Below are 16,579 nucleotides of genomic sequence, written 5' to 3'. Positions count from 1 at the left end.
ATGGGTGACAGTCAGCGGTAATGGCGGTTCCACGGACTGTCACCCAGCTTTCCCAGAAACAGATAGAACAAAAACATAAAGGGGACTCGCTCCTTTTCAAGTAAGAGTAGGGACAGCAGATACGGAGGGCGAGTGCCGCTTTAAGATCCTCTTCTGCCAGCGCCCGCTCCTCTGCGCCAAAGCAAATGTTTATAGACCGGACTCTGACGTCTCGCTCTGGTGGAAACCTCGCTATAAAAAGGACTGCAAGTGTAATATCCAGTCAGGTCCCCTCCCAAGACGGGCGATCACCCAGCTTTCTACAGACTCTTAGGGGCTTATACAGTTACGTCGTTACATCCCTCCCCCCTCGCTCCTATTCCTCTGTCAGTCTCCACTGTCACTCTAGGATTCCAGAACCAGGAGGCTCAGGATGAAAAGCGCAACAGACCCAGATAAGACGGGGTCGTATTTGAAACTCAGGGCTGCTGGGAGTTGTAGTTTTGCAACCAAACAGCTGTCGATTGCTTACAACGGTCACGTGTCATCCGAGCGGACAGAGAAGGCTCAGACGACATGTGACTGCTGCTGCCAATCAGTGACTGCTGACTGGCAGCAGCGGTCACATGAAGTTCCTACCAGAAGAGAAAGCAAGAAGCTAGTAGGGGACCTAGGAATGTCAGGAATCCGGTATCTTAAGATCACCCACCATAGTTAAAAAATAGTGGACTATCCCTTTAAGGAGGGCTGTCTGGCGAGTGGTGCTGATGATATCACATCTGCTGATTGTGATACTCACTTCTCGGTGTGGAAGTGAACGGAACCAGACAACCCCTTTAAGTCACATGTGCCTGTGTCAGATTTTACTGTTGCTCTTGCATTCTGTTCATGAATCAGGCAGCTCAGGATGTGCAATGTGACTGGTAGCAGACTACAGCGCAGGGAGGATGTAGGATAGCCGCAGCTATATACATTCATTTCTATTTGAACTTCCGAAAACCGCAAAACTCCTATAGAAGTGACTGATGAGGCACGCGGCAAACAAGGAGAGGCGCGCGGCAAACAAGGAGAGGCGCGCGGCAAACAAGGAGAGGCGCGCGGCAAACAAGGAGAGGCGCGCGGCAAACAAGGAGAGGCGCGCGGCAAACAAGGAGAGGCGCGCGGCAAACAAGGAGAGGCGCGCGGCAAACAAGGAGAGGCGCGCGGCAAACAAGGAGAGGCGCGCGGCAAACAAGGAGAGGCGCGCGGCAAACAGGAGAGGCGCGCGGCAAACAGGAGAGGCGCGCGGCAAACAGGAGAGGCACGCGGCAAACAGGAGAGGAATCAGGACTCGTACTTCTTAGAAAATCTTTTATTTCCTTAGGAATTTACAAAGAAAAAGACACCATCCTAATAACTCTATATACACGGCGCCCCCTGGAGGACGAGGCGATATCAAAGCCGGTCACGCATGTCACTGAGGAAAATGATGTTGTCTGCAAGAGAAGAAGGGAGAAGGTAAGATTATGACAGAGATTCAGCTTTCCCAGATCATTGAACGGCCAATTGACCCAGACAAGGATCGATACACCCCGGGTTTTCAGCTATTTGGGAAAGCTGGGTGATAACCAACATGGCCGCCACTACAGATAACACAAGTGTTTCCACTCAGATTTTCAAGACTCCTGAATGGCAAACCAGTTATCTACAGCTTGTGTTACCACTTCTGTGCATGGTACACTGGAGTCTGAGAAAGCTGGGTGATGACCAATATTAAAACTCCCTCGAGGCAGTCACTCAACTTTCCTAGTCTCCTGAATGTCAAATCAACCTAACCAATAAGAAAAGAAACAAAAACTTGTGCTTCTATCCAGTCTGGAGTCAGGAAAAGTTGGATAATTACCAATATGGCTGCCATTGTCGACTTATAAAGAGTTGTTATTCAGCTTACCCAAGCTCCTGAGCGCTTACGTAAGATTTGCTGTTCCGTAGTCTTGGAAAGTTTGGTTATAACAACTATGGAGACTATGACAACTCGAACAGCAGTTTTAACTCCGCTTTCTCAGACTCCTGAATGTCAAAATCAGCTGAAAATCTGTGGAAATGCCCTTTCCATAAAATATTCTGCTATGGAGTCTGGAAAAGCTGGGTGACAACCTAAAAAAACCACAATGAAAATGACCCAGCTTTCCTAGAAACAACCAAGAAAATGCATGTCGCAGTATGCTGGGAGTTGTAGTCTCACTCGGTTCCGAAAAGTTTCACCACTCGTCTCTCTAACTCTTCATCCAGTTTATCTGGCCCGGCTCGTCCTGCTCCCGGCTGCTAATTATCCTGTCAGCATTTGTCACGGCCGGACCCGGAGATTTATCATAAAAGCAAATAATATTCTCCCTGCTGCATTAAGGGTGAACAGAACGTCCTGAGGAGCAGAGCAGGGAGGACGGGGCCCTTGATCCAAATCCTGCAGAACACGTCCGCCCAGTAATACATTAATAATGATCAACCGCTAAAGACAGATTATATATAGATACAATCTACATAAAAAGCAGCACCACATTACTGATCCTGAACTGTCCTCCAGAGCTGCACTCACTATTCTGCTGGTGCAGTCACTGCGTACATACATTATACATACATTACTGATCCTGAGTTACATCCTGTATTATACTCCAGAGCTGCACTCACTATTCTGCTGGTGCAGTCACTGTGTACATACATTACATTACTGATCCTGAGTTACATCCTGTATTATACTCCAGAGCTGCACTCACTATTCTGCTGGTGCAGTCACTGCGTACATACATTACATTACTGATCCTGAGTTACATCCTGTATTATACTCCAGAGCTGCACTCACTATTCTGCTGGTGCAGTCACTGTGTACATACAGTCATGGCCAAAAGTTTTGAGAATGACATCAAAATTATATTTTCACATGATCTGCTGGCCTCTGGTTTTTATTAGTGTTTGTCTGATGTTTATATCACATACAGAAATATAATTGCAATCATATTATGAGTACCAATAGGTTATATTGACAGTTAGAATGAGTTAATGCAGCAAGTCAATATTTGCAGTGTTGCCCCTTCTTCTTCAAGACCTCTGTAATTCTCCCTGGCATGCTCTCAATCAACTTTTGGACCAAATCCTGACTGATAGCAGTCCATTCTTGCATAATCAATGCTTGCATTTTGCCAGAATTTGTTGGTTTTTGTTTGTGCACCCGTCTCTTGATGATTGACCACAAGTTCTCAATGGGATTAAGATCTGGGGAGTTTCCAGGCCATGGACCCAAAATCTCTATGTTTTGTTCCATGAGGCATTTAGTTATCACCTTTGCTTTATGGCAAGGTGCTCCATCATGCTGGAAAAGGCATTGTTGGGCGCCAAACTGCTCTTGGACGGTTGGGAGAAGTCGCTCTTGGAGGACATTCTGGTACCATTCTTTATTCATGGCTGTGTTTTTAGGCAAGACTGTGAGTGAGCCGATTCCCTTGGCTGAGAAGCAACCCCACACATGAATGGTTTCAGGATGCTTTACAGTTGGCATGAGACAAGACTGTGGTAGCGCTCACCTCTTCTTCTCCGAATAAGCTGTTTTCCAGATGTCCCAAACAATCGAAAAGGGGATTCATCAGAGAAAATGACTTTGCCCCAGTCCTCAGCAGTCCACTCCCTGTACCTTTTGCAGAATATCAGTCGGTCCCTGATGTTTTTTCTGGAGAGAAGTGGCTTCTTTGCTGCCCTCCTTGAAACCAGCCCTTGCTCAAAGAGTCTCCGCCTCACAGTGCGTGCAGAAGCACTCACACCAGCCTGCTGCCATTCCTGAGCAAGCTCGGCACTGCTGGTAGTCCGATCCCGCAGCTGAAACAGTTTTAAGATAGGGTCCTGGCGCTTGCTGGTCTTTCTTGGGCGCCCTGGAGCCTTTTTGACAACAATGGTAGCTCTCTCCTTGAAGTTCTTGATGATGCGGTAGATTGTTGACTGAGGTGCAATCTTTGTAGCTGCGATACTCTTCCCTGTTAGGCCATTTTTGTGCAGTGCAATGATGGCTGCACGTGTTTCTTTAGAGATAACCATGATTAACTGAAGAGAAACAATGATACCAAGAACCAGCCTCCTTTTAAAGTGTCCAGTGATGTCATTCTTACTTAATCATGACTGATTGATCGCCAGCCCTGTCCTCATCAACACCCACACCTGTGTTAATGGATCAATCACTAAAACGATGTTAGCTGCTCCTTTTAAGGCAGGACTGCAATGATGTTGAAATGTGTTTTGGGGGTTAAAGTTCATTTTCTGGGCAAATATTGACTTTGCAAGTACAGTAATTGCTGTTAAGCTGATCACTCTTTGACATTCAGGAGTATATGCAAATTGCCATTACAAAAAATGAAGCAGTAAACTTTGGAAAAATTACTATTTGTCTCATTCTCAATACTTTTGGCCATGACTGTACATTACATTAGTGATCCGGAGTTACATCCTGTATTATACTCCAGAGCTGCACTCACTATTCTGCTGGTGAGGTCACTGCGTGCATACATTACATTACTGATCCTGAGTTACATTCTGTATTATACCCCAGAGCTGCACTCCCTATTCTGCTGGTGCAGTCACTGTGTACATACATTACATTACTGATCCTGAGTTACATTCTGTATTATATTCCAGAGCTGCACTCACTATTCTGCTGGTGCAGTCACTGTGTACATACATTACATTACTGATCTTGTACTGATCCGGAGTTACCTCCTGTATTATACCCCAGAGTTGCGCTCACTATTCTGCTGGTGCAGTCACTGTGTACATACATTACATTACTGATCCTGAGTTACCTCCTGTATTATACTCCAGAGCTGCACTCACTATTCTGCTGGTGCAGTCACTGTGTACATACATTACATTACTGATCCTGAGTTACCTCCTGTATTATACTCCAGAGCTGCACTCACTATTCTGCTGGTGCAGTCACTGTGTACATACATTACTGATCCTGTACTGATCCTGAGTTACATCCTGTATTATACTCCAGAGCTGCACTCACTATTCAGCTGGTGCAGTCACTGTGTACATACATTACATTACTGATCCTGTACTGATCCTGAGTTACATCCTGTATTATACTCCAGAGCTGTGCTCACTATTCTGCTGGTGCAGTCACTGTGTACATACATTACTGATCCTGAGTTACATACTGTATTATACCCCAGAGCTGCACTCACTATTCTGCTGGTGCAGTCACTGTGTACATTACATTACTGATCCTGTACTGATCCTGAGTTACATCCTGTATTATACTCCAGAGCTGCACTCACTATTCTGCTGGTGCAGTCACTATGTACATGCATTACATTACTGATCCTGAGTTACATCTTGTATTATACTCCAGAGCTGCACTCACTATTCTGCTGGTGCAGTCACTGTGTACATACATTACATTACTGATCCTGAGTTACCTCCTGTATTATACTCCAGAGCTGCACTCACTATTCTGCTGGTGCAGTCACTGTGTACATACATTACTGATCCTGTACTGATCCTGAGTTACATCCTGTATTATACTCCAGAGCTGCACTCACTATTCTGCTGGTGCAGTCACTATGTACATGCATTACATTACTGATCCTGAGTTACATCTTGTATTATACTCCAGAGCTGCACTCACTATTCTGCTGGTGCAGTCACTGTGTGCATACATTACATTACTGATCCTGAGTTACATCCTGTATTATACTCCAGAGCTGCACTCACTATTCTGCTGGTGCAGTCACTGTGTACATACATTACATTACTGATCCTGAGTTACCTCCTGTATTATACTCCAGGGCTGTGCTCGCTATTCTGCTGGTGCAGTCACTGTGTGCATACATTACATTACTGATCCTGAGTTACATCCTGTATTATACTCCAGAGCTGCCCTCACTATTCTGCTGGTGCAGTCACTGTGTACATACATTACATTACTGATCCTGAGTTACATCCTGTATTATACTCCAGAGCTGCACTCACTATTCTGCTGGTGCAGTCAGTGTGTACATACATTACATTACTGATCCTGAGTTACATCCTGTATTATTCTCCAGAGCTGCACTCACTATTCAGCTGGTGCAGTCACTGTGTACATACATTACTGATCCTGAGTTACCTCCTGTATTATACTCCAGAGCTGCACTCACTATTCTGCTGGTGAAGTCACTGTGTACATACATTACATTACTGATCCTGAGTTACATCCTGTATTATACTCCAGAGCTGCGCTCACTATTCTATGTCTATGACATAACTCTACTAATATACAAAGTGCCGCAGACCTCGCATATAATAATCCTACACAACTTCTGCCTGTGGCAACTGCTCCTCCGAATAGTAACAAAGGGTCACGCAGGGCGCGGGGCGAACCTTAGCCTGAAGGCCTGGGAGTGAAAGTCAAAGTGTTACCATGAGGGAAACCTTTTATGTGGAGGCCTCAGGGAAGCAGTGGGGGAGGGGAGGTCACCGTACTGGAGATAAGTGAACCATCAACAGGTTTTAGAAAGTCTGAGCCGGAGCTCAAAATCCAAGGCTTCGTAGATGGGTAAAAGGAAATGTTCAGGCCACCACTAGGGGGAGCTCACTGCATACAGAGTTATACAGAGTTATTATTGAGCTCAATGAGAGCTGTGTGTGTCAGTGAGCTCCCCCTAGTGGAGGAGAAGACTTCAAAATACAATAATATGGATAATGGAATGAGCTGTACAAATTAAAGAGGTTGTCCACTACCCCCTATACTATTTTCCAGGTCACCCACCTGCGATGATGGTGGTCGCTTGCCTGCGGACATTGTTCTTGTCAACGTACTCGCCGTAGTCGATTTTCCCTTCCACGTAGACGCGAGCCCTGAGGACGCAATAATGCAAGGTCAGTGGAATTGCCATATAAGCAGTTTCCCTCTCTAGTCTACAATCCAGCATGCTGGGAGTTGTAGTGCTTTCACAGTACTACTCACCCTTTCTTGATGTGCTGATACGCTACGTCTCGGAGTCCGGGGCGGAAAACGGAGATCCGGTGCCAGGTCGTCTTCTGGTTGATGTCTCCCGCTGAGATAACAAAAGAACAAGAAAAGATAATTTGAGAAATTAAATCCTGCTCCACCTGAAACTACAGCAGGAGCAGACTGCGGTGCAGCTTCTGACCCAAAGAGATAACACCCATCATGCAAAGGGGTCACCAGAGAAAACACCATCATTTCATAGAAGTCAATGGGACAGAGCTGCAGTACCGGCAGCAGCCACATTAACTGATCTGGCGCTGTTTCAAAAACACAGAGGTGGTCTTAAAGGGACGAGGGGCCTATAAAAAATGTTTTGTTTTTTTTCCAGCTCACTTGTCTGGTACACCTCGCTCTCGCCCGACCTCCATAGTTCATTCGTGGCCACCGAGAAGATGGTCACTGGGTTCTTGCCCTCGGCTTGTCTCATTACCGGGTCCTGGCCGACTCTCCCCAGTATCTGCACCCGATTCAGCGCTGAAACAGAAAAATTATTTATTACTTTTTTTTATTTTGGTAAAAAAAAATATTCCGACACATTATGTGATGCCATCTTTTACACATTAAAGGGGGTGTCCAGGACGGTTGGGGGTCTGATCAGATGATCCAAAGTCATACGATCGCCGGATGTACATAGCGTACAGAACAGCGCCACGCAATGTGTACTGGCCATGTTCAGGTACTGCAACGCAAATCCTATTGATATGAATGGAAGCGGAGCTGCAGTACCGAGAACAGCCACCGGCTAACAGCTAATTGGAGGGGATGCCCAGTGTCGGACCTCCACTGATCTGATACTGGTGACCTGTTCTAAAGGAGCCTAACATGGCCTCGACCCCCGTCCTCTCCCCCGCCTATCATGGCTTTGCCCCACCCCCTGCCGCATAGCATGGCCTTGACCCCCCTCCACAGCATAGCATGGCCTCGACCCCCCTCCCCCCTCCGCTGTGCATGGTGTCGCCACGACCCCCTACCGCCTAGCACGGCCTCGACCCCCAACATGAACTCGCCCCCCGCTGCCTAAAATGGCTTAGAACCCCCCTGCAGCATAGCATGGCCTCAACCCCCTCCCCTGCCGGATAGCATAGCCTTGACACATCCCCCGCGGCATACCATGGTCTCGACCCTCCCACCACCTAGCATGGCCTCAAACCCCACCCGCCGGATAGCATGGCCTCGACCCTCCCCCCGCTGCACAGCATGGCCTTGCCCCCCCCCCCCGCTGGTTACCATGGACTCAACCCTCCCCCCGCCGCATAGCATGGCCTCGACCCCCTCCCCTGCTGGATAGCATGGCCTTGACACCCCCCTTCCCCACTGCATACCATAGTCTCGACCTTCCCACCACCTAGCATGGCCTCAATCCCCCCCCCCGCCGCATAGCATGGCCTTGACACCCCCCCTCCTGCATGGTCTCGCTTCGACCCCCTACTGCCTAGCATGGTCTCAAACCCCCCCCCCGCCGCCTAACATGGCCTCGACCCCCCCACCCCACAGCATGGCCTCGACTCCCACCCCACAGCCTCACACCCCCCCATAGCCTTGACTCCCCCGCATAGCATGGCCTTGACCCCCCATAGCCTCACTCCCCCCCCCCCAAGCCTAGCATGGTCTCGACCCCCACCGCTTAACATACCTTTGCTCCCCCCTACCGCCTAACATGAACCCCCCCCCCGCCGCATAGCATGGCGTCGACGACCTCTCCGCCGCATAGCATGGCGTCGACGACCCCCCACACAACATAGCATGACCTCGACCCCCCCCCCCCCGCCATGTAGCATGGCCCCGGCCCCCCAGCCTAACATTGCCTCGACCCCCCGGCCGCATAGCATGGCCCTGACCCCCCCCACAGATAGCATGGCCCCGACCCCCCCCTTGGGTGCATAGCATGGCCCCGACCCACTCCCCACGCCGCATAGCATGGCACCGAACCAACCCCCCCAACATGGCCTTGACCACCCCCCCCTGCATAGCATGGCCCCTCGAACCCCCCCCCCGCCACACAGCATGGCCCCGTGCTCCCCCAGCCGCATAGCGTGGCCTCGACCCACCGCCGCTCAAGACGGCCGCCTAACATGGCTTCAACCCTCCCACCTAGAATGGCCTTGACCCCCCACCTCACCGCATAGCATGGCCTCGACCCCCCACCCCACAGCCTCACACCCCCCATAGCCTCGACTCCCCCGCATAGCATGGCCTTGACCCCCCCATAGCCTCACTCCCCCCCTCTAAGCCTAGCATGGTCTCGACCCCCACCGCTTAACATAGCTTTGCCCCCCCTACCGCCTAACATGAACCCCCGCCGCATAGCATGGCATCGACGACCTCTCCGCCGCATAGCATGGCATTGACGACCCCCCACACAACATAGCATGGCCCTGACCCACCCCCCCGCCGCATAGCATGGCCCTGACCCCCCCCCCCGCATAGCACGGCCCCGACCCACTTCCCCCGCCCCATAGCATGGCACCGAACCAACTCCCCTCGACCCACTCCCCCCGCTGCATAGCATGGCCTCGACCCACCCCCGCCGCCTAGCATGACCCCGACCACCCCCCCGCCACGTAGCATGGCCCAGGCCCCCCCCCCCCCAAAATGGCCTCGACCACCCCCGCCGCATAGCATGGCCCCGACCCACTACCCCCGCCGCATAGCATGGCACCGACCCACTACCCCCGCCGCCTAGCAGGACCCCGACTACCCCCTGCCACATAGCATGGCCCCTACCCCCCCCCAGCCACATAGCATGGCCCCTACCCCCCCCCCGCCGCATAGCATGGCCCCTACCCCCCTCCCCCAGCCACATAGCATGGCCCCTACCCCCCTCCCCCAGCCACATAGCATGGCCCCTACCCCCCCCCCCCAGCCACATAGCATGGCCCCTACCCCCCCCCCAGCCACATAGCATGGCCCCTACCCCCCTCCCCCCAGCCACATAGCATGGCCCCTACCCCCCTCCCCCCAGCCACATAGCATGGCCCCTACCCCCCTCCCCCCAGCCACATAGCATGGCCCCTACCCCCCTCCCCCCAGCCACATAGCATGGCCCCTACCCCCCTCCCCCCAGCCACATAGCATGGCCCCTACCCCCCTCCCCCCAGCCACATAGCATGGCCCCTACCCCCCTCCCCCCAGCCGCATAGCATGGCCCCTACCCCCCCCAGCCGCATAGCATGGCCCCGACTCACCCCCCCCCGCCACACAAACCCCACCAGACCACATACTATAAGGGTTCGTGCACACGCTTGGCAGCGCTTCAAACGCTGTATACTTGATGCTGCGTACAAAGCGCTGCACGCAGGTGAATCCGCACGTGATTATTGAACCATTCACCGCATCCTATATATTACAGTGGTATAATTTCTCTTGCTAGCGTCTCTGTGAGAGAAATTGACAAGCTGCGGTCTGGAAAGACGCGCCACATACCCGTATACGCAGCTGATCCGCAGGTGCACGGAAACCCATAGTGGACATGGAATTTCTACAAATCCCATCCACTATGCTGTAACATCTGGCCGCTGCTTACAGTCCGCAGCAATTACTGATCGTGTGCACGCACCCTCACACTCATTACCCCCGATCGGTGAATTTTGCTTTACTTTGTCATGCCCCTCACTCTCCTAAAAAGAGTTATTTTAAGAGCCGCATGTGAATGGCGCCACAGTGCGTATGATCGGCCACAGCTCCATTTACATGGTGGTCTACAGAGCTCCGATTCTTGGGATCATGGGGGTCCCAACAGTCGAATTTCCAGCGATTGGACAATTATCCCCTATCCAGAGGAGAGGGCATTACTTAGGATAATCCATTTAAACAGGTTTTCCAATATTTAATTTTATTTGGCCATAGTAATATTGAAAATACTAAACCAATATTGACACCTCTCCGACAACAGGACAGGAGGAGTGGTACTGTGCAGCATGTGTGTATATACACAGGACAGGAGGAGTGGCACTGTGCAGCATGTGTGTATATACACAGGACAGGAGGAGTGGCACTGTGCAGCATGTGTGTATATACACAGGACAGGAGGAGTGGCACTGTGCAGCATGTGTGTATATACACAGGACAGGAGAAGTGGCACTGTGCAGCATGTGTGTATATACACAGGACAGGAGGAGTGGCACTGTGCAGCATGTGTGTATATACACAGGACAGGAGGAGTGGTACTGTGCAGCATGTGTGTATATACACAGGACAGGAGGAGTGGCACTGTGCAGCATGTGTGTATATACACAGGACAGGAGGAGTGGCACTGTGCAGCATGTGTGTATATACACAGGACAGGAGGAGTGGCACTGTGCAGCATGTGTGTATATACACAGGACAGGAGGAGTGGCACTGTGCAGCATGTGTGTATATACACAGGACAGGAGGAGTGGCACTGTGCAGCATGTGTGTATATACACAGGACAGGAGGAGTGGCACTGTGCAGCATGTGTGTATATACACAGGACAGGAGGAGTGGCACTGTGCAGCATGTGTGTATATACACAGGACAGGAGGAGTGGCACTGTGCAGCATGTGTGTATATACACAGGACAGGAGGAGTGGCACTGTGCAGCATGTGTGTATATATACAGGACAGGAGGAGTGGCACTGTGCAGCGTGTGTAGATACACAGGACAGGAGGAGTGGCACTGTGCAGCGTGTGTAGATACACAAGACAGGAGGAGTGGCACTGTGCAGCGTGTGTAGATACACAGGACAGGAGGAGTGGCACTGTGCAGCGTGTGTAGATACACAAGACAGGAGGAGTGGCACTGTGCAGCGTGTGTAGATACACAGGACAGGAGGAGTGGCACTGTGCAGCGTGTGTTTATACACAGGACAGGAGGAGTGGTACTGTGCAGTGTATTTACACAGGGCAGGAGGAGTGGTACTGTGGAGTGTATATACACAGGACAGGAGGAGTGGCACTGTGCAGTGTATATATACAGGACTAGAGGAGTGGCACTGTGCAGTGTATATGTACAGGACAGGAGAAGTGGTATTGTGCAGCGTGTGTATATACAGGACAGAAGGAGTGGTACTGTGCAGCTTGTGTATATACAGGACAGGAGGAGTGGTACTGTGCAGCTTGTGTATATACAGGACAGGAGGAGTGGTACTGTGCAATGTGTGTATATACAAGATAGGAGAAGTGGTACTGTGCAGTGTGTATATACAGGATAGGAGATGTGGTACTGTGCAGTGTGTGTATATACAGAATAGAAGTGGTACTGTGCAGTGTGTGTATATACAGTAGAAGTGGTACTGTGCAGTGTGTGTATATACAGGACAGGAGGAGTGGTACTGTGCAGTTTATATATACAGGACAGGAGGAGTGGTACTGTGCAGTGTATATATACAGGACAGGAGAAGGGACTGTTCTGACAATGACAAACTCTTCAAAGCAAACTCTGCAGTTAGAGGCATTAGCTATTAATTAGTGCACAGTATACAAGACCAGCTTTTCAAAGTAAAATCTGTGTCTGGATTGCCCATCCTAAACTCTTAGAACTGTTGTCCAGTCTGTTTGTTTATTTACCTACCATAAAGATAAGTAGATGAACAGATAACCCCAGACTCAACACAGAATGCATGACTCACTGATATACAATGGTACGCTGACAACAGTAGCCAGGCAGCCCTTTTTATGACCTAACAGACCAGCCCACCGGGCATCTGCCCCATAAGGCAGATTAGCAGTCAGGGCCTGACCTCGGCCCTCTTCCCCCCTCCTCCACTGTACATGGTCTCGCCTGGATCCCCTACTGCCTAGCATGGCCTCGACCCCCCCTTAACATGAACTCGCCGCCCCACTGCCTAAAATGGCTTCGGACCAACCCCCCCCCTGCCTCCTAGCATGGCCCCGACCCCCCATCCCAGCCTAACATGGCCTCGACCTTGCATAAAATAGGCAACCATATAACACGAAGTTGTCTCATTAGTACAACTACTCCATCTACAGGTTATAATGAGCAATTACACCCAGGAGCTGATGCTTATCTTATGGGCAGTAGAAGAATTGCTCACCCTCATCCTGCCTTAAAAAATGTAAAAAAATGTTAAAAATCAGGAGACAAATGAAATCTTACTTACATCGTTCCAAAACCCCCGACTCTGTACTCTGAAACCGGACCGACTGCTGGAAAATCTGTAAAAAAAAAAAAAAAAAAAAAAAAAAAGGATCGACTCTCGTAATCCAGCATCAGGTGGATGCAACAACCAATCACATCGCAGCTTTCATTTTTCAAGTATTTTTGTAGCAGAAAGCAGGAATCTGATTGGCTGTCAGTGACCACTACCCCGACCTCTTTACACCCACCTGTGTGGCGACTCTGCGAAACATTTTGATTATTTGCGTTTTTGGCTTCTCAGGAAATATTTATCACCTGCAGAACAAAAATCCATATTATTTACATCATCTACAATCCGTGTCATGGACTTTTACCAATTTTATAAATATGGAAACAGTCAGCAAGCTGCAGCTGACAGATCTGATAGTAAGATAACCTCGCCCATTGTGTAGTATGTGAGCGGACTGTGTGTCTTAAGGCCCCGTCACACTAAGCGATATCGCTAGCGAGATCGCTGCTGTGTCACGGTTTTGGTGACTCACCAGCGACCTCGCTATGTGTGACACTTTGCAGCGATCAGGCCCCTGCTGTGAGGTCGCTGATCGTTGCAAAGTGTCCTGGACAATTTTTTGGTCGTTGGCCTCCCGCTGGCCAGCACACATCGCTGTGTGTGACCAGCGGGACCAACGATCTGGCTGGTAACCATGGTAAATATCGGGTTACTAGGGGCACGCGCGCACTTAGTAACCCGCTGTTTACCATAGATACCACTCTGCTACGGTGAGCGGAGGCTCCAGCGCACCGTAGCAGAGTGGTATCCATGGTAAACAGCGGGTTACTAGGGGCACACGCGCACTTAGTAACCCGATATTTACCATAGTTACCAGCCTGCTCCTGCTTAAGCAGCAGGCTGGGAACGGGAGAAGGACATCGTGGAACGATTCTTTCCACGATATCGCTGGTCCCCTGATCGCTGGTGAGCCTGCCTGTTTGACAGCTCACCAGCGATGTATTAGCGATGCAGCAACGATCCCTGACAGGTCGTATCGTTGTCGGGATCGCTGCTGCATCGCTTAGTGTGACAGGGCCTTAATTGTGTAGAAGAGAAAAATAACGTGTTTGTTTTAAAACATTTTTTAGGAAACAGTCATCAGGAAGCTGTTGATGGATCCTGGGTGTTTAATGTTCCTAGAATGACACCCCAGGACCCGATAGTGGACAGATGATTAATATACTCCGGATACCAGAAGGACGTCCGCGGTCTGCTCCTCACAGACGTCTTCTCAGGAGTCACTTTTGTAAGAAATCAGAGTCTATTATCGGAGGAAAACATTTCATCACATTTTTATGTCAACCGACCCCAGAAATGTTAATCACATCATGTGCTCGTCTTATCATAAAAAATGGTTCGTCAACAACAACTTACTGATGGTTTCCACTTTGAAAAAAGTTTAATTTTTTTTATACTCAAACTGACAGTAAAATGTCAAGATGAGAGATGATACTGTTCCTATGTGAAAGCCAGGGTGACGCCCCAGGAGGGGGCACGGGGTGCAGTGGCTGATGCCCCCTAAGGGGGCACAGGGTACAGCGGCTGACATCCTCTGAGGGGCATGGGGTACAGCAGCTGATGCCCCCCCCTCAGGGGGCACGGGGTACAGCGGCTGACATCCTCTGAGGGGCATGGGGTACAGCAGCTGATGCCCCCCCCCCCCAGGGGGCACGGGGTACAGCGGCTGACATCCTCTGAGGGGCATGGGGTACAGCAGCTGACGCCCCCCCCCCCCCCCCCAGGGGGCACGGGGTACAGCGGCTGACATCCTCTGAGGGGCACGGGGTACAGCAGCTGATGCCCCCAGGGGGCACGGGGTACAGCGGCAGACATCCTCTGAGGGGCATGGGGTACAGCAGCTGATGCCCCCAGGGGGCACAGCAGCTGACATCCTCTGAGGGGCACGGGGTACAGCGGCTGACATCCTCTGAGGGGCATGGGGTACAGCGGCTGACGCCCCCAGGGGGCACAGGGTACAGTGGCTGATGCCCCCTAAGGGGGCACAGGGTACAGCGGCTGACATCCTCTGAGGGGCATGGGGTACAGCAGCTGATGCCCCCAGGGGGCACGGGCACAAGACTGGATGCCTCAGAGGCTACAGACAGAGCCGCAGATGACGCATGGGAACAATGCCCGACACTCCTGGTGGTTTTTGCACAGCAGATGACGCCTCTGGGATGCTCGGCCGCACTACCGGACGCTCTTACGGACACGGGCACATCATCTGCCGATCTTAGAGACACGGGCGCAGCACCCACTGATGGTAGTTTGCAACTGGCGACCAAAAACCAAGTGGGTCTGGATTTTTGGCGACTATTGTGTCTCATCTCTCCATAGGGATCACATTAATAATCATTTCAGCCAACCTAAGCAGATACCCAGGCTGCCTGCATCAATGTAGCACCACAAGTCCCAGCAGGCCGTGCTGTCCTGTACCCGCCACTGCCAGTCAGGCAGAACCGAGCTGTAAACCCATCAGCCGCCCCCATGTGGCATCACTCACCTCACCAGGGTCAGTGTCTCCTAGACATGTGAGCAACAGCAGGGGGAAGAGAGATCCTGTGACACACGTCCTCACTTCCGGCGCAGACAGGTCACTTCCGCCCCACTTCCGGCAGCTCGGTGTAGCTCATTTCCTGTGAAAATCTCTGACAGAGATTTTTCTTCGAGGTGACGGAGAGATCACCGGCCACATTAAGCGTTTCTGTAAGTGTTAGATAATCGGTATTGCCGCATTTTCCCATTTTTGCTCTCGCTCTGCTGCAATTCCAAAAGCGATCACCAGGTAGCGCTGCTACCACATGGCTTTATATAGCTGCAGTAAGATGGAAAATTCCTAGAATCCCCAGCAGGTGGCGCTGCTTCCACTTTTTTTTTATACCTTCGGAGGGATGGAAAATTCCTGGAGTCGCCAGCAGGTGGCGCTGCTTCCACTTGGTTTATACATGCAGTGGGATGGAAAATTCCTGAAGTCGCCAGCAGGTGGCACTGGTTCCACTTGGTTTATAGCTGCAGAGGGATGAAAAATTCCTGGAGTCGCCAGCAGGTGGCGCTGCTTCCACTTGGTTTATACCTGCAGTGGGATGGAAAATTCCTGGAGTCGCCAGCAGGTGGCGCTGCTTCCACTTGGTTTATACCTGCGGTGGGATGGAAAATTCCTGAAGTCGCCAGCAGGTGGCGCTGCTTCCACTTGGTTTATACCTGCAGTGGGATGGAAAATTCCCGGAGTCGCCAGCAGGTGGCGCTGCTTCCACTTGGTTTATACCTGCAGTGGGATGGAAAATTCCCGGAGTCGCCAGCAGGTGGCGCTGCTTCCACTTTTTTTTTTATACCTGCAGGGAAGGAAAAAAAAAAATCCCTGGAGTGGCCAGCAGGTGGCGCTTTATACTCAACTTTAGGATGCAGTGGGGAGTTAATGTGAAGTGTGGCCCCTTGTGACGACTGATGACATTAATAAAGACCCCAGGGATGGCA

The 16,579-nt window shown here is 50.9% G+C and overlaps 1 protein-coding gene and 1 long non-coding RNA gene across 2 annotated transcripts in view; one reads left to right on the top strand and one right to left on the bottom strand.

The window, feature by feature from the left end:
* Positions 1 to 1,315: 1,315 nt before the first annotated feature.
* On the bottom strand, positions 1,316 to 15,746 carry SSBP1 (single stranded DNA binding protein 1). The gene is made up of 7 exons (XM_073650162.1): positions 15,609 to 15,746; positions 13,302 to 13,368; positions 13,076 to 13,130; positions 7,328 to 7,468; positions 6,950 to 7,040; positions 6,752 to 6,840; positions 1,316 to 1,454 (listed from the first exon to the last, which is right to left on the bottom strand). Exons 2-7 carry the CDS (start codon positions 13,323 to 13,325, stop codon positions 1,414 to 1,416), a joined length of 441 nt encoding a protein of 146 aa, XP_073506263.1. The 5' UTR covers positions 13,326 to 13,368; positions 15,609 to 15,746; the 3' UTR covers positions 1,316 to 1,413.
* LOC141164675 (uncharacterized) overlaps positions 15,699 to 16,579 on the top strand; it is a 441,679-nt gene continuing 440,798 nt past the window's right edge. Inside the window, exon 1 of the long non-coding RNA XR_012250934.1 lies at positions 15,699 to 15,811. This is a non-coding gene — a long non-coding RNA (uncharacterized lncRNA). The remainder of the gene's footprint in view (positions 15,812 to 16,579) is intronic.

This window comes from Phyllobates terribilis, unplaced genomic scaffold, assembly GCF_046119375.1.
Source record: "Phyllobates terribilis strain yellow unplaced genomic scaffold, ASM4611937v1 Scaffold_10__3_contigs__length_209671492, whole genome shotgun sequence".
NCBI classification, from domain to species: Eukaryota; Metazoa; Chordata; class Amphibia; order Anura; family Dendrobatidae; genus Phyllobates; species Phyllobates terribilis.
The sequence above is the reverse complement of the archived record's forward strand: the minus strand, read 5'-3'. Positions and strand labels throughout refer to the sequence as shown.

Excerpts from the sequence above, each read along its gene's own strand:
- SSBP1 (XM_073650162.1), bottom strand. The coding sequence starts at position 13,325 with ATGTTTCGCAGAGTCGCCACACAG. Across the intron at positions 7,469-13,075 it reads GTCGGGGGTTTTGGAACGAT|CGCTGAATCGGGTGCAGATA; the intron begins GTAAGTAAGATT and ends TTTCTGTTTCAG. Across the intron at positions 6,841-6,949 it reads TATCAGCACATCAAGAAAGG|GGCTCGCGTCTACGTGGAAG; the intron begins GTGAGTAGTACT and ends TTGCGTCCTCAG.